The sequence below is a fragment of the Danio rerio genome, chromosome 17, assembly GCF_049306965.1.
Source record: "Danio rerio strain Tuebingen ecotype United States chromosome 17, GRCz12tu, whole genome shotgun sequence".
Taxonomy (NCBI): Eukaryota; Metazoa; Chordata; class Actinopteri; order Cypriniformes; family Danionidae; genus Danio; species Danio rerio.
The window spans coordinates 9033091-9055331 of NC_133192.1; the positions used below are offsets into that span (position 1 = coordinate 9033091).

Here is a 22241-nt window from a genome sequence, read left to right on the forward strand (position 1 = left end):
GATGGAGCCAGAGGAGGAGCCGCGAAAATGAGCAGAGTCGAGCTTCCAATCAAACGCTTTATGTAAAATCAACTACGCCCCCCGAACTTCTCAGCATGCGTTTGCTGTCATATCAACACAAATGGATGTAATAACGTTAACAAATATGAGGGTTTTATATATTCAATCGCGCCAGCTCCAGGCCGCAACACATAACTTACTCGCGGCGTCGCGGGCTGATTCCGGCTCGCATGCGGCAGCGCCGGCTCGCTCGGCCGCCGCATCTGGCTCGATTGACTCGGGCTGGAATTAGGTAGTGAGTCCAGGCATCCGGAGTAGGTCCAGCAGAGGTAACATTAGTCAGTCTGAGCTCTAAGAGATAAGTCTCCGGCAGGCGAGAATCTAGCCGGAACTGTGTTTTGCTATCTGGGTGGCTAGGCGTGTATCAGCAAACTAATAAAGCCCGAAAAAAGCCCTGAACTTAGCGAATAAACAGTGTTCCACCAGGATCATGTATGTCAGAAACTATAGTTTACTGCTGAACTCATTTTGTCATGGTAAAATAACACAGAAATCGAATAATAACATTTCAGTCTACTTCAGTCTCCTGCCGAAGCTCAGACGCCGCGCTTTGAGAAACTGTCAATCACAGCTGTCAATCACGATGACACGCCCAGCATTAAATTACTGCTAAAAACAAACTGTTTACAAAAATGAAGATCTGCACCTATTTCAGCACAATAACCAGTGCCTTAATCGACCAGAACTATCTTTCGGGACATTTTATTGCAAGTGTAATATTTTTTTTTATTTGGGCTCAAGTCTCCTTCATTAACACGGAGGAGGCGGGCTTTATGACTTGTACTGCAGCCAGCCCCCAGGGGGCGATCTAACGGCCGAAACCTTCACTCAAACGTAGGCTTGCGGCACACTTGGTTTATACAGACAGCATATTATAGCCTCCCCCCTAAAATATAACACTGTATATAGAAAGCATCGTCAATGCACCGTGATGCACCGAGATATCGAATTGAACCGAAGGCATGATAATCAAAACCGAACCAAACCGTGAGACCAGTATAGGTTCAAACCTCTAATCAATACGATGTGTGTTACCTGGCTCCTATGAGGTCGAGCAGGTGCTGCCAGCGCTCGTTGACTTTGCTAAGTTTGTGTTCAATGTCAGAGGCTTTGGTCTCATGACTGGCTCGAGCTAATCGTTCACCCAGATGCTGGAGTTCGAGCTTGTTCTCCTGAGCCGCAGACACCTCCTCCTGATAGTCCTGAAACACACACACAGTGCTATTGCTTAGAGAGACAAACTTATTTATAGCATAATACAAATAAAGCTGAATTTAAGCTAGAGGCTATGGGTAAGCTGTTAAAAGGAGACTTACAAAAATAAGATATTGATGGAAACCACAGTTGTGTATATGTGTGTGTATGCATGTGTGTGTGTGTGCAGTATGAAGCAGAAAGGCTAATGCAAAGATCTGGCCGTTACCTTGCGCAGTTTCTCAATCATCTCTTCGATGCTGACGTCTCCATTGTGGGACACTTTGCTTTCCATTTGTGTCAGCCATTCACACAGCTCCTTGTATTTGTTATTGAAGATGGCCCATTCATTCATCTTCTCGCTCACCTGCTGTCTGCGCAGAGACAGCTGCACACACAAACACACACACAGAAGTCTTTGAGTATTTCCAAGTATGCCTGAGCATTTAAGCTGTGTTTAAGCATTATATTAAGCTCCAGCATCTTTCTGTAGCTTCATAATTACGAAAAAATTATCAGACAGTTGACTAAAATTACTCAGAAGATAAAAATCTGAACACAAAAAGCATCAAATTAAACATCCTTACCAGATGAGCAGTAAAAATGAAGCATTATTGAAGAGTGTCAGTCAGTATCTACAGTTAAATTAGTCTGAAATATCAAACGTAAGCTGACTTCCTGTGGTGTCTCAGCTCAAGCACCGGATGCCACAAAGAGCCTGCATGACAAGTCGTACTTGCTTTGCATTTGAGTTTCACTTTAAGCCAAATACGGCCGCTTGCTTTACTCTCTTGTTGCACAAAACATGAAGTAACATATCCTGCAAAATGTGCTCTGATGCAGCAATGCCTGACTGAACTCAAATCAGTTTTCCCTCTGCTTTTAAAGGGATAGTTCACCTAAAAGTGAAAATGGTTGCATCTGAACGTTTAGGTGTTTCTTTCTTCTGTCGAACACAAAAAAGATATTCTGAAGACATGCTAGAAAAAAGCAGCTATTGACATCGATAGCAGGAACAAAAATAAAATGGAAGTCAATGGCTGTTTTTTTCCAACATTCTTTATTTATTATATCTTCATTTGTGTTCAACAGAAGAATAAAATAAACACAGAAAGCCCAGCAAAAACAGGGTTTGAACAAGTGAAGGATGAGTAAACTATGACTGAATTTTCATTTTGGCCCAACTATCCCTTTTAACCATTTAATTGCATTATTTGGTGGCGGTTCATTCTGCTATGTGATAAATAAGGGACCGATATGGAGTCAATCTAAGGCCATACTTCAGGGTTCATACACATTTTTACTACAAAAATTCCATTTCCACTTTTTTATGATATTTCCAGGACTTTCAAGTAAATTTTCATGACCTAATGTTTCATGCAATGTCTAAATATGCATTGTAAAAGAAAAACAATGCATGTTCAAATTTATTACAGCATCTCGTAAAACACGCATAAATTTGTCTATTTTCAATTCATATTTAAATCTCTGTAAAACTTATTTAGATAATGCTAACACTGCACTAATAATGTGAGAGTATGTGCTTGGCCAAGGACAGAAAAGAAGTAAATAACATATATTCAAGTATACAGATTTGTTTTCCATGACTTTTCCAAAACTTTGTGGGTTTTTCTGTTTTTCCAAAACTTTCCAGGCCTGGAAAAGGCCATGTGAAAATTCCATGACTTTTCCAGGTTTTCCATAATCGTAGAGAGGGTGCTCGCTGCAGAGCCATTTGAGGAGAGCTGAGCTCCAGCGAGGGGGAGCATGAGCTGTCGCTCCTCCTCCTGTAAGCTGTTTTAATGCGTACACCAACCCCACCCCTAACCCTACCCCCAGTGACATCACTCGTAGAAGAAGTGCAAAAAAGGTGGAGCTCAAGCTTAAGCTCCCCCTCGCTGGAGCTCATCTCTCCTCAAATGGCTATGCAGCGAGCACCACTTGTAATCGTATGATCTTTGATACTTGCAAATAAAGTTTTGCAAACAAAAAATAAAGTACTGAGCAAAAAACTAAATAAATGCTGTTTTCACCTTACTTTGTGGCCTTATTTTAACAAGGAAGCAGAGTCAAGAGAACTTGGGTGTTTACGGCAGGCCTGGACCTACTGGGCTGTAAGACCACCTCGCTGATACTGTCTCCAGGTGATGACGTTGCTTAAATGGAAGTAGTTTAAATATATATATATATATATATATATATATATATATATATATATATATATATATATATATATATATATATATATATATATATATATATATTATTATTATTATTATTATTATTATTATTATTATTATTATTTATTTATTTATTTTTTAATTACTAATATTTGAAATTTGATTTTCACTTTGCAATTTTTGGAGATTTGCATTTATTTATTTAGTTTTTGCTCAATACTTTATTATTTGTTTGTAAAACTTTTATTTTGCAAGTATACTGTATATGGCCGTAGATTGACTCCATAGACCAAGCCGAAGGAAAATGAATGAATGAATGCATTATTTGGGAAACTATTTTGTGCAATTTGAAAGCATGCATTTTACTCCTTAGATCTCTCAAACACACCAATTTAATGCCTCCTTTGATATTATGTTGGTTAAATTAAGTTTTATTATTTGTAATAGTGACTGGTGGGAAACAGCATACTTGTAATTGGATGATCATGCGTTATAGATTACCGATCACAATTGAGACCATTAACCAATTTAAGCCAAGATGTGCAAGCAGGAAGTATGTAAACTGATCTAGTTATCATGTAACATTGATACATTTTAATTAGGGATGCTCCGATCGATCGGCCAAAGATTGGTATCAGCCGATAATCACATTTACTGTAATTTAGATAAAACTTTTTTTTTACAGCATTGGTTAATAATATAATTTCTTGTAATATACTTATTGAAATAAACAGTAGTTTATAGGCCTATTTTCTTTAAATAAAGAAGTAATGGATTTATAGGTGTGCTTTTTAACTTCTTATGCATTAAATATGCGCTCCAAACTTTTTCTCTATTGAGACGTGTTTAATTCTTCTTTCATCATTTGCAGTGTTTCCACATTGCATTGTTTGTAATTTTTCTGTAAAGTTGCTTCTGGCCAATACATGTTCACACCTAATTGGTTATAAAAGATGTGTTTAAGGGATAATATGCAGCATCCTTAATTTATTCTCTTGGGTAAAGAGGGATCTCCACTTAAGGATCATAATTAAAGGGAAAATTTAGTTTATGTGTTATAAAGCTTGAAGCATCAGAATAGGTAGTCGGTATCGGCCAATCACCGTGACAAGTAATCAGTACTTAGTATCGACTGCAAAAATCCTGAATGGAGCATCCCTAATTTTAATCAAAACGATTTATTTTTTGCCCAAAGCCAACAACAACACAACAACAACACATTTAAAGCTTCCAGAAACAACAAAAAAGACCAATGGGATTAAACTTGTCAATTAAGACAATTCATTTGCTTTCTGCTGTCCAGAAGTTCTTATTTAGTTTTTTTTTTGTGGATATTTAGGCACTAGGCTATTGGTGCCGAACTAGAAAGGGACCTAAAGGGATAGTTCACCCCAAAATTTTTATTTACTCATTATTTATTCCCCCTTAAGTGGTTCCAAACTTTTATTAAATTCATTCTTCTGTTGAACACAAAAGAAGATATTCGTAAGATAGTTGAAAACCTGTAATCACTGACTTTTACATTTTGTCATTTAGCAGATGCTTTTGTCCAAAGTCACTAACAATTAAGATTAACTTCCATTGTAGGAAAAACAAATACTATATAAGTAAATGGTTAACAGTTTTCAGCATTCTTCAAAATATTTTAATTTTGTGTTCAACAGATAATAACCTCAAAAAGGTTTGAAAAAAGTAAAGGGTGAGTTAATTATGACAGAGTTTTCAGTTTTTGTGAACTGTCCCTTTAAACCGCCACCTGCTCCACCAACTCTTGCATGAGCAGTTAAACAGCACTACCTATTGGCCACAGACAGGCAGTTTTTGGCGTGTACCTGGTGACAGATCTCCTCCCACTGGCGGTGCAGCAGCTCGATGCGTTCCTGCAGCACACGTAGATCATCCAGACTGATGTAGCTGGACAGAGACTCTCTCAGCACCGTCAGATGTGTCAAATCCTCCTTCCAGCCGTCAAACATGCTGTCCAGATCCTGAAGGGATTAAATGCTTGTCATGATGGTTTGAATGTTCTTTTTTTTCCATATCGCGTGACAAACATTTAACTAAAATGATCCCCAAATGAGAAAAAATGTAGAGCAGTGCATGATTTCATCCTTTGGGAACCGACTGTTGGAATCAGGGTTCCCACACTTTCATGAACAGCAGATTCAAGCACATTCTAAAGAATCATTAATTGTAAATTAAGCGCCTTTGTAATTCATACCTCAGCATGTGTAGCGCCATGAAAGTCCTAAGTGTACTTAACATTTCACTTACACTTAATATTTACATTAAAAATGTCACAGCAACTTTCAAAAATTGACTATTTTAAACAGTCACGTTCAAAGAACTTTAACAAAATTTGCTTATTATTAAATATTATAATGTGGTTTCTGAAATATTGATAACGTGCATTATTTGTCAGTATTATTGCACAAGATTTAAATGTAAGATTTTTCATTGAACTTTTTTTCAGTTTTTCATTCTGTTTGAGAACAATTAAAATAAAACCATAAACAATTAAAAAATTATTTCAAACATTTTTAAGGACCTGTGTTGGTTTTTAAGAACTTTCCAGGCTTGAATCAGGGGCGGACTGGCCATCTGGCAATTCTGGCAAATGCCAGAAGGGCCGGACCAATTTTTAAATGTGGGCCGGTCAGTTTTTAAAAAAATATGTATTGTTTTTAAGTGCAGACAGCTTTTATCTCTTGCTAGATGTGATATTTTGATGATGATAATAATAATAATAACAAATGTTAAGCATTTGGCCCAATCGGCAACTGCCGCCTGGTTTAAAGATGGGCCGACCCAATCCAAGGTTACTCATACATAATCGAAATCTGGCAAGAATGTCATATTATTTCACCATCTGTCGACTAAATAGTGAATGTGCGTGTCTGTGGGTGGGGCTGTGTCGGTGTGGTAATGTGGGCTGGTGTGGCTACAGTGCCAGGGCTGAATTTTTGTCCCAGTCCACCCCTGGCTTGAATCCATATGTTTAAAATTCAAGTACTTTCAATAAGTGTGGGAACCCTTTGGAAGACTAATAAGTGTGGGAACCCTTTGGAAGACTAACAAGTGTTGCTAACAACATGGAGAAGGGTTGACGAATGGACAGAAGCAGGGCAGAAACAAGATACGCACTGACAGAAAGTCTGAAAGTCTACAGCTGCGGATACGCGCATTAATATAGCATCAATTTTGTGACAGTGTATAACAATAATTAATATTTTTACAGCAGTGTGACTGTTGGGTTTAGGGTTGGGGTAGACGTTAAAAAAATACAATTTATTGGGTAATTAAATAAAATACATAATAAATACTCGGTACAACTACAGTTTTTACATTACTGTGACAGTTGGGTTTGGGGTAGACGTTAATAAAATACAATTAATATTAAATGTAATAAGCAATGTAAATAACTCTTGTTAACTTCCAGCCACAGCCGTATCTGACCTAGTAACAACCCTAAAGGACTGCCCTGTCCCTAAAGGACAGATATCCCCACCATAAAGAGCTGATAGCCCCTCCCTAAAGGCATTCCATGTGACCAGAAGTAAAGAAAAGTGGTTTCGATGGGGGAGGTAAAGTCATAAGCTGCGTCCCAAATCGCATACTTATGCACTATTCTACGCCATTTTGTAGTATAAATAGTGTGAGTAGTGCGTTCACACTGAAAACTCTAAAAATAATAAGTGCACTTCAATTACCCGGATGATGCACTCATTCAGCCGCTAAAATGAAGTGTGTAATGATGGACACTTCACGCACTCAACGACCGCAGGTTCGTTTACGTAGCGGAAGGGGCGGAGCTATCGGACGCACATGTTAAATAACTTTATTTAATTTGGATGGTGAAAGCAAAATTCTTTTACGAGAGTGATTATAGCGCCTCCCGATAGTGATTGCGGCAATACTCACGGCAGGTATTATTTGATAATTCGGCCGTTTACTTCAATGATTTGGCAACCGTCAAACGTCATCAGGGAAACGGTTTGAATTTCCGCTTAGTAAAAAAAAACATTAGTGTGCCATTTGGGACGACACTACATACATATACTACCCTGTTGAGTGTGTAAGTGCATAAGTACATAGTGCATGAGTGCATAGTGTATAGTGTGCCATTTGGGACGCAGCTATAGTATTTGATTTGAAGATTATGAGGGTAATTTAATTTGTACAAAAAAATGAAGTCCACAGATACATCATTTAAAACATATACATGCATAAATAAGAAGCGTACATTTTGATTTCATGCTAACTTTGCGTACCTTGCAGCGCATCTGTTCCGCCTGCAGCTCCTCGTGGCGATCTGGCAGCGGCTGTGAAAGCTGTCGTTTAAAAGCTCTCAGCTTCTCCAGAGATCCTCCGATTCCTTTCTCACATCTCTCCCAATCCTGAACACAAATTAGCTCAGAGTGATTTGTGAACAACTGCAGTATCAAGCAGTGCTCTATTTAAAACACAAACCCTAAACTCAACTATTATGTCCAACTTATATGCAAATCAGTAAGTCTGATCTGTAGTTCTTGGCACAATACTGAACAATATTTTTTTTTAGTTTGAGTGCAAAATGAATAACGCTCAATCATAAGAAAGTGAGATCTGGCAGAATGAATCAAATATCACAATTATATTTCAAAGAAATTAAAATAAAAAATGAATTGACCATTTCATACAGTTAAGTGGTATTTAGTAATTACATTAATTATTTAATGTGATTAATTAATATGAGTATTTATGGCTTGAGTTGCATTTTTTTATTGAAATCACATGCAATGAAATTCTAACATTAGTTTACATATTTTTAAATTAATAATTAAGCTTTACTTATTAACTATTTTTTAAACAAACAACAACACAAAAATAGAGTTAATACTATTTTTATATTATTATTTAACAAATGTTCACACTTATACTGATATTACTTGTGATATTTATATTAATATAAATAAAGCATAAATAAGAACAATTATTTTACATTAATTCTTACAAGATCTTACAAGATCCTAATTCTTAAAGTCTTAATTTATTTAATAAATATCCAATCATTTTTGATTATTTAAATTTTTTAGGATTTCATTTACATTTTTATATCTGTCTCAACGTTTTCCATAATTGTGAGATGAATAACTCCATAAATCAGTTTTTAAAGTGTTAATATTATATCAGTTTTTAAAGTGTATATATATATATATATATATATATATATATATATATATATATATATATATATATATATATATATATATATGTATATATATATATATATATATATATATATATATATATATATATATATATATATATATATATATATATATATATATATATATAGTGTATATAAGGTTATTATTAGGTAATGCTAGTTAATCCATTTATTAACATGAACTAATAATGAACAATACGTGTACAGCATTTATTGTTAATAATCCATCAATTACTAATGCATTATTAAAATTTGAATTTATGCCTGTTTACATTAGTTAATGCACGGTGATTTAACATAAACTAACAATGAACAACTTTATTACCATTAACTAATGTTTACAAACATGAATAAATACAGTAATGAGTGCATTGTTCATTGTTTGTTCCTGTAAGATATTGCATTAACTAAAATGAACTAATACAACCTTATTGTACAGTGTTACCTATATTTTTATAATAGTAAAGAATAACTCAAATTATCCAGACATATAGCAATAAGGGCTGTAAATGAAATAAATGTGTGGATCCATTAACTGTACCCTGAGCAGGACGGCCAGTTCCTTCTTCTGCTCGTCCAGGCGGATGTTGGCATTTCTCCAGCGCTCCTGAATGTTGAGCAGCTCCTCTTGTAGAACGGCTTCAGCTCGAGAATCAGCAGACAGAAGCAGTTGTCGGCCGGCCTCCACTGTCAAAATGTAACTTCCCTGCTGTCTCAGCAGAACCTTCTCTCTGAGCTGCAGAGCATCGAACAACCCATCACAACCCATAACCTGGGGCAAAAGTCACACAGACCTGCAGATACTGACACTTTTTTATGTCCTACAATTACTAAATTCCCTCGGTCTCGTTCCCTCGGATGTACAGTACTGTGCAAAAGTCTAACGTCACTAGTATTTTCATTAAAAAAGGTTTAAAGCTGGTTAATTCTATATGTTTTTTGTAGCATGTCGGTTTAAAATATCAATTTATATTTCCCAACATTATTTTTGTCATTAATTATAATTAATGACAAAAATAATGCTCCTTAACAACAAACAAGACCAAGGAGCTCATTGTGGACTTCAGAAAGGGATGAACAGGCTCACATGATCCCATCCACATCAATGGGATGGCCGTTGAGCCTGTCTCATCCTTTAAGTTCCTGGGGACCCACATCTCAAAGGACCTTTCCTGGACCACCTACACCACCTCCGTGAAGTTGGCACCCCATAAAAACAAATAATCCCCAAAACTATGCCATTCGTTTGTGCTACGTTTGTGCTGATTTGTGCCGCAAAAACGAACTTTTGTGCTGGTTTGGGGTCTGAGATATTAAGCATTATTTTTTTGACCGTGTGATGTCACTTTCCACCCCATGTTGCGCAAATGACTTCAAAACAGCACAGGTCGTTTGTGCTCGGTTTTTGCTGGTTTGTGTCGTTAAAACGAACACGGTATCCGTTTTCCTCCTTTAGATATAAGCAAAATATTTCGGGAGCCGTGACGTCACTCTCCACCCCATTTCCTCTGGTCTCATTCGTTAGTGCTGGGTTTGTGCTGGTTTGTGCCGTTAAATTAAACACTTTATCTATTTTCGTTGTTTAGATATAATCAAAATATTTCGGGAGCCGTGACGTCATTCTCCACCCCAGGTTGTCTAAATCACACCAAACTGGTCTCATTCGTTTGTGCTAGGTTTGTGCTGGTTTGTGCCGTTAAAATACACACTTTATCTATTTTTATTGTTTAGATATTGCCTTATCAAAATATTTCGGGAGCTGTGACGTCACTCTCCACCCCAGGTTCTCTAAATTGCACAAAACAGGTGTCATTCTTTAGTGCTGGATTTGTACTGGTTTGTGCCATAAAAATAAACACTTTGTCTACGTTTATTGATGAGATATTGCCTAATCAAAACATTTCGGGAGCCGCAACGTCACTCAGCGCCCCATTATTTCCTCTAAATTGCACAAAATAGGTGTCATTGGTTAGTGCTGGATTTGTGCTGTTTAAATAAACACCCTATCTATGTTTATTATTTAGATATTGCCTAATCAAAACACTTCGGGAGCCGCAACGTCACTTTGCACCCCATTATTTCCTCTAAAGCGTACAAAACTGGTGGAGCAACATGGGGTGGAGAGTGACATCACACGGTCAAAAAATAATGCTTAATATTACAGACCCCAAACCAGCACAAACGTTCCTTTTTGCGGCACAAATCAGCACAAACGTAGCACAAAGGAATGGCATAGTTATGGGGATTATTTGTTTTTATGCGGTGCCAACTTCACGGAGGTACCAACACCTCCAGCCTGATCAAGAAGGCTCACCAGCGCCTATTCTTCTTAAGTAGGGTTGGGCATCTAAGCTATAATGCCGATCCGATACGCATCTCGATACAGAGAATACGATCCGATATATTAGCGATACATTCATGACATATTGCAATGCAACACGATACGATTCACACCCATATCACGATACAATGCGATAATTCAGCACTAACTAATTAGATCAAGTTTATGAAATGATGTGAAAGAGGATGCTGTGCCATTGAATGAGTTTGATTATTTATTAACCAAGCAAAACCAAGACTTTTTTTACAAACTGGCTTTTCTCTCAGAGCCAGAGTGTCAGTTTACAGTAGAGGGCCATTTTAGAACATATAGCACATATTATTTAAGTATTTTCAAGATAAACAGAATGTATAAGTGCAATATATATTAAATGTATATATATTTGCACTCTTTCAACATAAAGGTTGAGCATTGCACAACAAGAATTGTGATTTAACTTTTCAACTATGAAAACAAGTTTTACAAAGATATATTTTGCCACTGAATATTCAAAACTTAAGGTCGAGAACTAGCAGTGTTATGCTGCTTTGAAACATCACTGTCACTGTAAACAACAGGCTAATAAAAATATAACAAACCAGCAATCTTCTTGCTTTGAGGTGGTCAAACTACCCACTGTGCCACCGTGACACCCATTATTTTTATCATTATTATTATTAATATTATTATTGTTATAATTAAATAAAAATTAACAGGAGGAGGTGTTTAAAACCGCCTAGTGCGGCAGTATAGAGAGGGCGGCGTCCGCAACACCCAGTTATATCCACGCATAGGGCGGAAGAATAGAGGTCCGCGACACCCGCGCGTCCTCAGTTATATCCGCACATAGGGCGGAAGAATAGAGGTCCGCGACACCCGCGCGTCCTCAGTTATATCCGCGCATAGGGCGGAAGAATAGAGGTCCACGACACCCGCGCGTCCTCAGTTATATCCGCGCATAGGGTGGCAGAATAGAGGTCCGCGACACGTCACTTTCGTTTTCACACTGGGGTTGAGGGCAGCGTGATCGTCCTCTGCCTAGAGCAGCAGTTCAGCTTGCTCCGGCCCTGCAGATGAACAATGCAGTAACATCCGTTATTGGCATAGAGCGCACAAAACTTTTGCGCATGGAAAAAAAACTTGCAATGATTTTCTCACCACTTTTGGAGCTGGTAGCTACAGTTAAAGCACACCTGATACACTGAGTTGTAGTGTAAGTGTACACATCCGCAAATCCGTTGCTAAGGCTTACTTTATGTAGGTCGATTAAATTATGCGCCAAAAACAGGTTGACAACACTTGTTAATAAATAAAAAATACATTCTATATTAAAAATATAAGCTGTATCTCGGAAAAACCGATGCATCTCGCAAAAACTGATGCATCTCGATTTGCTTCCAAAATTTCATTCATCCTCTGCTGCTCAACCGATGCACTCGCATCGTGCACGCGCATGACCGCGTATCGATACATATCGATTAATCTTCCCATCCCTATTCTTAAGGCAACTGAAGAAGAACCAGCTTTCATCAGCCGTCTTGGTGAACTTCTACCGCTGCACAATAGAGAGCATCCTGACAAACTGTGTCACAGTCTGGTATGGAAGCTGCTCTGTTGCTGAGCGTAAGGCACTGCAGCGGGTGGTGAAAACTGCCCAACGCATCACAGGGAGCACACTGCCAGCCATAGAGGACATCCAGAGGAAACACTGTTTGCGCCGAGCACGCAGTATTCTGAAGGACACATTTCACCCCGCTCACAGATTGTTTTCTCTCCTGCCCTCCGGCAGGCGCTTCAGGCTCCCCCGGACAAAAACCAGCAGACTGAGGAACAGCTTTTTCCCCAGAGCTGTCTCCCTCCTGAACTCTGCCCCCCACTGACTCTTTTGGCCCCTCAAATACACCCCCATATCTCCTCTAACTTAAACTCCTCACAGTAACTGCACTGTTTTAACATTTGCACATTCACTGCACCACATTAAACTGTTTACTTATTGAACTGTACATACCCACTGCATATGGACATTTGTAATTATGTACACACCCACTATACATATACACTTGTAATCATGCTTACTTATCTGCATACTACTGATTATTAATAGCAACCTGCACATATAGTCATATATTGTAACATATACACTTGTAATCATGTTTATCTATCCCTGTACATATACTCATATTTTATATTGTAACATATACACTTGTAATCATGTTTATCTATCTGCACACTACTGATTATTAATAGCAACCTGTACATATATTCATATATTGTAACATATACACTTGTAATCATGTTTATCTATCCCTGTACATATACTCATATTTTATATTGTAACATATACACTTGTAATCATGTTTATCTATCTGCACACTACTGATTATTAATAGCAACCTGCACATATATTCATATATTGTAAATCTGCTCATAGCTTATCCAACCTGTATATAATTTTGATAGTACATCCATCTGTAAATATCACCATAGTTTTCTATAACTGCACTTTATAACTTATTCCTGTATACTGCACTTGCTGCTATTGCACTGCTGGTTAGACCTAAACTGCATTTCGTTGCATTGTACTTGTACATGTGTAATGACAATAAAGTTGAATCTAATCTATACAATGAGATTATTGTCTGTCAACAGCCAGTGCTCCTCACAGAGATCTGATCTGATCATTATCTGATCCGTCTGTCTGGAATGACATGAAAAAACAGAACAAACTGAGAAAAAACTAAATCCAGAACAACTTTGGCAACATCTCGAGGATGCTTCAAAAAACCTACTTGGTAGGTTTGGCAAAAAAAAAACGGAAGTTTTAGGTGAGGTGTAAAAAAAAAACGTTGATCCATTTAGGCGGAAGTGACGGACTACATGAATTACATGTATATATCAGTTCTATATCTTCTAAATGCAAATTTTGTCATTGTTTTGGAGAACACAACAGACTGATACTAACATCTAAAAAGCATGTTTTTTATTTCACTGTCCCTTTAAGATGTTCTGGGAGGTTATCTACCTGAACTGCATCCAGCATGGCTCGTGCCTGCTGCAGTGGCACTGGTGTCCCCGCCTGCAGGCTCTGGGTCTGATGGTTGACCTCCAGCAGCCACTTGCGAAGCTTTTCCACCATCTCCCGGTAGCGCTGCCACTGGCGCAGGAGACTGTCGATGATGCCCCGTCGCTGCTGTGCCCGTCTCACCACACCCTGCCACTGGTTACTGAGCAGAGCCAGCTTCAGCTTGAACTCATCTCTGCAAACAAGGACAGTTTCAAACAGAAGCATCAAATCCGTTCATGTATTTGGGATCTATTATGCGAAAATCACTTTTATAAGGGGTTTAAACACAGTATTGTGGTGACAGTCTGTAAATATAATCAGCCTTTAATGGTAAAAATGCATACATTTTATTTGTTTATAATCACACTTGATAAAAACAGTCTGCAGAAACACTTTGATTGACATTCTTCCTTTATACGTGTCATCAGAGTTGGAAAGCCCCGCCCATTAGTGATGATATCTCTCTCATTAGCATACGACGTTAGTCTTGTTTTTAAATCTGCCACCATGCTGACACATAGGCTTTGTAGCTCCGCCCTCTTTTAAAAAGATCACAATCTCAGTTGAATTGAAACAATTTGACAGTCACCAAAACAGCACAATTAGGATCAAAACCTAAAAGGGGCACTTTTAAAGAGTCATAAAACATTATCTGTGGGGTATTTTGAGCTGAAACTTCACATACACACTACTAAAACTAAAACTATTAGTCAGAAATATTAAAATTATTTCTGAAGATTCATGCAACATTGAAGAAAAATCAGCTTTAAATAAACAACATTTTAAACTATATTAAATAAGAAAATTGTCCAGACTGCCAAAGTGCTACAAGAGACAAGGGGCTGACACTAATAATATATGCTCGCACATGCTATCTGTTTAAATGGTAATAATATTTCACAATTTATCAGTTCATCCTGTATTTTTAATCAAATAAATGCAGAATAGCCTTCAAAACTGATGACAGGTAGTGTGTTATTCTGATATCTTGCATGAGTGCATATAAGTAGATGATGATGATGATGATGATGATGATGATGATGATGAAGATGGCCCTCACCTGTCATCCACCTGTCCCTGCTCCAGCATGTGTTGTCCATCACTGATGATGGAGTGAAGGATCTGCTGTCTGCTGAACATCTCGGCCTGAAACAGCTACAACAACAAACACAGATATGAACCCAAATGAAAATTCTGGGCTGAACCCAAAAATTCTGAAAAACCTGACTTAAAATGCATTGTAAAACATTTATCATTATTTCATCGTTATTTGAGCGGACTTTGCTTTTCCAGTGAACATGTGCAGTGTACACATAGATAAACACATATGTACTTGAGCAAAATCTCCAAAGAGCAGAATATTGCATCCCAGGCTCATTTTGAAAACGTACTCCCATATACATTTCTGGAGAGCGTGAAATACCTCCCGGAGCGAATCCACCAGAGGCCGCTGTGTAGGCTTTTTCAGATCTTAAATTTCTCTCTCGAGTGCCATTCGCACCAGCTCTTCTCACGTAAATCCACCAGAGGCTGCTGTCGACTGAATGACTGATTGATCGACTGACCCACCCTCCTCCTTACCTAACCCCAACCAATAGTGTTTTCAAAAGCTCTGACTGACCCACCCACCCACTTGACTAAACCCAACTGACAGTGTTTTAAAAAAAGCAATCCAGAAAAAAAGAAAAGTCCTCGCCTGATTTTTCACCACGTTTTCAGATTTAACCACATTTTCACCCTGTTATCTACTTGTTTATTTTATTTTTTGGCTTCTGTTTTTGTCCTTCCTGCTTTCTGGAACCGCTCAACTCGAACCCTGTCATCACGGTTCACTCCGCTCCACGTCACAAGACCGCAGATGTATGTGGCGAGCCACTGGACAAACTGGTAATAGCAGGAAAGCTGTCCATACTGAGGTAACCGGATCAGCTGGTAAGCGCGAAATGGAAGGGCATCATATCACCCCTTAGCATGCGTTTTAAAGATGAAATGCAGTCATACGTACTTCTGGCTACATAATTTGCGATTTCCAGAAATGTATTTAGGGGCACTTTTTCAGAATGTGCCTGTGTTGGAATATTGAGTTATTTTGAACTATGATGTATGCGCCAGAAACCAAAACAGTCTTTTTTAACTAATAATTTTTGGCAGAAAAAATTTGGTGCCTCCCTACTTATTATTATGTAAGCAAGGTTTGCAGCTTGAGAGTGACAGACAGTATAAAGGCTGGTTTAAACTTCTCTGTTGAGTGCACACGAATGGTTAGCCACAGCCTTTGCAGTCTGTTACGGCCAGCTAGCTTCCGACCATAATCCAGATATATATCAGAGGTCGCGTTAACCGAATATGTTCCGTCATTGACGGATTTTTTCAGCATTGACAGAAAAATCTGAAGGGGATCCGTCATTTTGATGGATTATGCTGAGGGGGATCTATTGTAATTTGTTGCTAACTGTAATTCCCACTCTTGTCCAGCTGATGGCGAATGTTTTGTCTCCTCTTGTAACCTCTGCGTAGTTGCAAAAACAGACAAACCTGCCAACACTCCCGTTTTTCATGGGAGTCTCCTGTATTTCAGACCCATCTCCCGCCCATCTCCCGGAATTCCACCCCCCCATCCCCCAACCCCCTGCTCTTCAGCTTTTTGGTACAGTCCCCATGCGCAACGAACACAACGCGCAACCGTCTCCATACCTGCTCTGCGCCTTTCAGTTTGCGCATCACAGCTACCCCTCCCGCTCTTCACTAGCTGAAGTACTCTAGTAATTCCGGTCTCCAGTGTGGCAGCAGAACGCGGCTTCAGCCTCCAGAACAAAGTTAAAACTATCAGGAGAAGTAAACTTTGAGGCAAAGGCACAGAATTTAATGACAAATGCCTCTGCATCAGTTTCTCTTGATGTGCTTGATTACGCACAGGCAAGCACCCAGTTCCGGTTGACGCAGGAGGAAGACATGAGTTAAGGCAGATAGTAGTTTTTGTTCGTTTGTCAAATAAATAAATGAATAATTTAGCCTATATGCTCGTCGTGCAAGTTCACTATTAAAATATAAATGAAAAAAGCGATTAGAAAGTATGCTAATTAAATGACGGTCAATAACAGGTTATGATGGAATTTTTACAACCCACTCCGTCAAAATGACGGACAATGAGAAAGTCTAACGTGACCATATATATATATATATATATATATATATATATATATATATATATATATATATATATATATATATGTATCTTCCACCCATAAATTAATTAATTAATAGTGACTTCACTCTGCAAGACCACCAAAAGGTAAGAGAATGGAAGATAAGGTCGTAGCGAGTCGTATACCATTTGTCGTGGCTGAAGCAGATCCTGATGCGCACCTCTCAAAAAATATTGTAGCGCAAGCTCAGTGATTGGTTGGCCTGGTAGCGTTGACGACAGTGGGAGGGGCTGAGAGCTGCAGGAGAGCAGCGAGCCCCACTGGTGTGAGTGTTTAAAAGTGTCGACTTCAGATGGAGACTTTTGTTTTGTGTTACTTTATGCTACTTCAAGCGTTCACACTTAGCTGATGCTTTATAAAAGCTTTTTTGGCATGCTGTCCCGGAAGAGAGCCCCGAGCTCAAAGGATCTCAGAACTCCCCTGCTGCGATAGCTAAGGGAACACAAGGGGTTAGACAAATGCTTGATTGTTATGTATGTTGAATGTCTTTGGACGGTGGGAGGAAACTGGAGATTCTGGGCAAAACCCACGCGGACACCGGGAGAACATACAAACTCCTCACAGAAACACCCACCGGTCCTGTGGAACCAGCAGTGTTCTTGCTGTGGGGCTCACAGTGCTAACCACTGGGCCGCCGTGCCGCCCAATCAGAGGTAAAGGAGGAAAATAGGGGAGGAGGGGGGTTTCTTCCAAACAAAGATAAAGTGAACTGAAAACTGTGGTTTTTTATAGTAGCTAAGGGCTCATATGATTGGAAGATAGTGATTAGCAAATGCGAGACCGGCCATGATAAATCATAAGCACGTGATCCTCTCGAAATTAGTTTATGAATAAACTTCACAAGTTATTGCATGTTTGCCGGTTCCGCCTCTGAATGAGCGAGTTTGAGCTACTTGTACGGACAATGTAGACAAAACATCTGAGAAGAAACATCACAGAAAATCATTAAAAAACCTGCCTGCTAGCATTTTGAAAGTGTTATTGCAGAGCTTCACAAACAGAAGGCACAAGTATAAATGCACAGCTATGTGCGAGCCATGTGCCATGGGTTACGGCGCTCACTCAACGCAGAAGTATAATTCAGCCTTAATTTGCTTTGTTGCATCTGACCTCATGAGCTCTCTGCTGCTCCATCAGGCTCTGGAAGTTTCCGGAAATCTCCACGGCCAGTTTCTCCTCCGTCTGCACCAAGAACTCCATCCATGTCTCACACTTCTCCAGAAATGTCTGCTGCTGGAGAAGCAGCGCCTGAAGTTTACTGAGGAGACAATTTACACCCTTTAGGAGGCAAACATTTAAGCCATGACCAGGTTTTTACATTCATACTAAAGCAGTTATCAATCAGTCAGCAGAAGACATGTAGTAGATTATGTAGGTTTTCAGGAAGATGCTGAATCTTTAGAGATTATCATTATATAAAGCAGACAAAAAGGAAAATATTTATTTAGGTTGTCACGTCACATGTTTAGGATTTAGTTTAGGTGCTAAAGCCCAAAGCGAAGCTGGACTGGAAGTCAGATCGGATTGACTTAATTCAAAGAGTTTGTTCATTCCTCTTGATTAGATTACAACATTATACAACATTTGATTAATACCTTAAACAATGATTCTTTTAAACCAATCTAAGATTTTAAATTATGACTAAATAGCGGTGTATAACAGGTTTTCAGTAAACTTTTGAAGATGCTGATTCATTTGATATAATTATTCAAAATAATGGTTGTTTATTATTTGCATTTCAGATATTACACTGAGCATATGTTAATATTTAGTCATTTAATATATCTTGATAATGATCATGCACAATACTGATATCGTGGGCACTTCAAAATACAGTTAATAGTTATGTATTGCTTTTACAGTACTTTTTAAGAATATTCAGTTTGCTGTATTTCTGTGTTTGTTCATCACTGTACCAAATACTTAACGCAACAACTTATTATCAAACATTTTCATGTCAATTTTTGGCCTATTAAACCTGTAACTTGTAAAAAAAAAACAAAAAAAACAGCTTAGATAAATATTATGATAATACTGTATGCAAAAATAAAAGCTTCATCTGCAACAAAAAAATGTATGTTTTTATAAGCCTATATTACACAGTCGATTTTATAAACTATATATCATGACTGAAGTGTTAAGTAATGAGCTAAAAACGAACCAGAATCTCTCGGTGGTCTGAGCTGAAGTTGTGGACCAGCTTCTGTTGAGGTTCTGCATGCGCTTGATCTCAGAGTCGTTCAGTGGGAGTCTGTAACCCAGTTCATTCAGTCTCTCCAGATCAGGAGCCATACTGCTGAACTTTAGCATCTGTTTCTGCACAAGTCAACAACAACAACAGTACAGTTAAAGTCAGAGTTATTAGCCCCTTTGTTTATTTTTCCCTCAATTTTTGTTTAACGGAGAGAAGATTTTTTTCAACACATTTCTAAACATAATAGTTTTAATAACTGATTTCTAATAACTAATTTATTTTATCTTTGCCATGATGACAGTAAATAATATTTGACTAGATAATTATCAAGATACTTCTATACAGCTTAAAGTGACATTTAAAGGCTTAACTAGGCTAATTAGGTTAAATAGGCAGGTTATGGTAATTAGGCAAGTTATTGTATAATAATGGTTTGTTCTGTAGACTATCGGAAAAAATATAGTTAATAATATTGTCATTAAAATGGTGTTTAAAAATTAAGAACTGTTTTTATTCTAGCCGAAATAAAACATAAGACTTTCTCCAGAAGAATATTATCAGACATGCTGTAAAACTTTCCTCGCTCTGTTAAACATAATTTGGTAAATATAAAAAAACAAAAAAAAACAAAAACAAAGGGGGGTAAAAAATTCGGACTTTGACTGTATATCAGTATACTGCTTATGGCATTTAAACAATTAATCTTTTACAATGTTCACATTGAGCAAAAAGGTGTAATTTATTTGTGTATTCAACAGGTTTAACAGACACAAAATACTTTTACTATTTTTTTACTTTATTTTACTACTTTTACTTTTTTTTAAACAACTAAAAAAACTATGTAATACAACGCAAAAATATTATAATATTATAATATTTAAGTATAATATATAATATATTATAAATATATTATAAACAAATAGTAATCTAAAAATGTGACAAAAGTAAAATACAAACTACTTAATTTGCATTTCTTTTTGTTTAAGTTATAATTTTATAATATTTTAAGTGTAATACAAACATCTAAATATAAATGTAACATTTTTATGATCTATTTTTTATTATTTCATTTTAAAATATTTAATAATACTTTTAAAAAAGTGAATTTATTAAATAAATATTACATATATATTTTAATCTTTCTTAAATTAAATATTAAAGCTAATAATTATATTTTATTTTATTTAAACATTTATTTTTAATAACAAACCAATCCCTATTTTATCATTGTCTAATCAGTCTTGTATACCTTTAGATCCTCCATGCGGTCTTGGATCAGTGACTGGTCAGATGATCCATTGGGATCTTGTCCTTTCAGAACCTCCTCAGCTTCCACAATCCAGCGGGACAGAGAGTCCAGCTGCTCATTAAACGTCTCATAGTCCCGAACTCCAGCCTGATGAGGAGAAACAAAACCTAAATAATAGACACTAAAAACACTCTCATATACTGTACAGGTGTTGGGTTAAGTTATTTCAAAAAAGTAATTAAATACTATTAACTAATTTACTAATTATTCTTCTAATTACTTTGTCTGAAATTTAATTTAAACTTCTGTCTTAATTTAATAAGTAACTAATTATGCATAGACAATGCATAATTAACAATGCATAGACACTTTTTTGCTTTATTTTAAGAAATTAACACTTACATTTTAAACAATATATGTATTAAAAGACAAAACGTTTCAAATTAATGACACCATATCATATATTGACATAAACTCTAAAATTATTATTTTTAAGCTTTTGCAATTGATCGACAAATTCAACTTTTAGTTGAAAAAATGTAAAATATCTGTATAACAAAAAATACATATATTTACATATAATTACTCTGCTCTAAATTATACCTTATTGTCTCATGAACTACTTTATCAATCAATTTCTTTCTTATCCAAATGTAATTGTCTTGATGAATGACAAATGTTGTTTAGTTGAAAAATAGATTAATTCTATTAACATAATATATAATAATTACTTATAATAACAACACTCTCGGGCGATGCAGTGGCGCGGTAGGTAGTGCTGTCGCCACACAGTAAGAAGGTCACTGGTTGGAGCCTCGGCTGGGTAAGTTGGCGTTTCTGTGTGGAGTTTGCATGTTCACCCTGCGTTCGCATGGGTGTCCTCCGGGTGCTCCGGTTTTCCTCACAGTCCAAAGACATGCAGAACAGGTGAATTTGGTAAGCTAAATTGTTCGTAGTGTATGAGTGTGAATGAGTGTGTATGGGTGTTTCCCAGAGATAAAACATATGCTGAATAAGTTGGCAGTTCATTCCGCTGTGGCGAACCCTGATTAATAAAGGGACTACGCCGAAAATAAAATGAATGAATGAATAACACTCTCAGTGTGACACACAGTCTTTGTTGTGTGTTTTGTTTTCATCATGTGACCTTCCCCATGTGCTCCTTTGTTCCCGTTCCCGCCATTTGTTTATGTCCATCTGTGTCACCTGTGTTCATCCCCTGTATGTAATCATTGTCATCATCCACTGTGTATTTAAGTCCCTGTGTTTGGTCAGTCGTTGTCCGGTATTCTCTCAGTTGATGTCTGTCATCACCTCATGTCGTTCCTGAGTCTCCAGTGTTTCCTATGTCCTTCCTAGTGAGTGTCTGTTAATAAATCTACATGTTTTGGTCCGGTGCCCTGCAGGGCTTAGCTCCCACTTGCCTCAACACACCTGCCTGGGTGTTTCAAGTATACCTAGAAAGACCTTAATTAGCTTGTTCAAGTGTGTTTGATTAGGGTTGGAGCTAAAATCTGCAGGACACCGGACCTTTAGGAACAAGTTTGGTGATTCCTGCCATAGAC

The 22241-nt window shown here is 37.4% G+C and overlaps 1 protein-coding gene across 1 annotated transcript in view; it reads right to left on the reverse strand.

Annotated features, from left to right (window-relative positions):
• syne1b (spectrin repeat containing, nuclear envelope 1b) overlaps positions 1 to 22241 on the reverse strand; it is a 329470-nt gene that overhangs the window by 42754 nt on the left and 264475 nt on the right. The window contains exons 123-132 of the mRNA XM_017351755.4: positions 20677 to 20823; positions 19395 to 19549; positions 18344 to 18491; positions 15088 to 15182; positions 13986 to 14220; positions 9185 to 9379; positions 7706 to 7831; positions 5267 to 5422; positions 1484 to 1642; positions 1096 to 1262 (exon numbers count right to left, since the gene is read on the reverse strand). Of these exons, the coding sequence (XP_017207244.3) occupies positions 1096 to 1262; positions 1484 to 1642; positions 5267 to 5422; positions 7706 to 7831; positions 9185 to 9379; positions 13986 to 14220; positions 15088 to 15182; positions 18344 to 18491; positions 19395 to 19549; positions 20677 to 20823 (1583 nt within the window). The remainder of the gene's footprint in view (positions 1 to 1095; positions 1263 to 1483; positions 1643 to 5266; positions 5423 to 7705; positions 7832 to 9184; positions 9380 to 13985; positions 14221 to 15087; positions 15183 to 18343; positions 18492 to 19394; positions 19550 to 20676; positions 20824 to 22241) is intronic.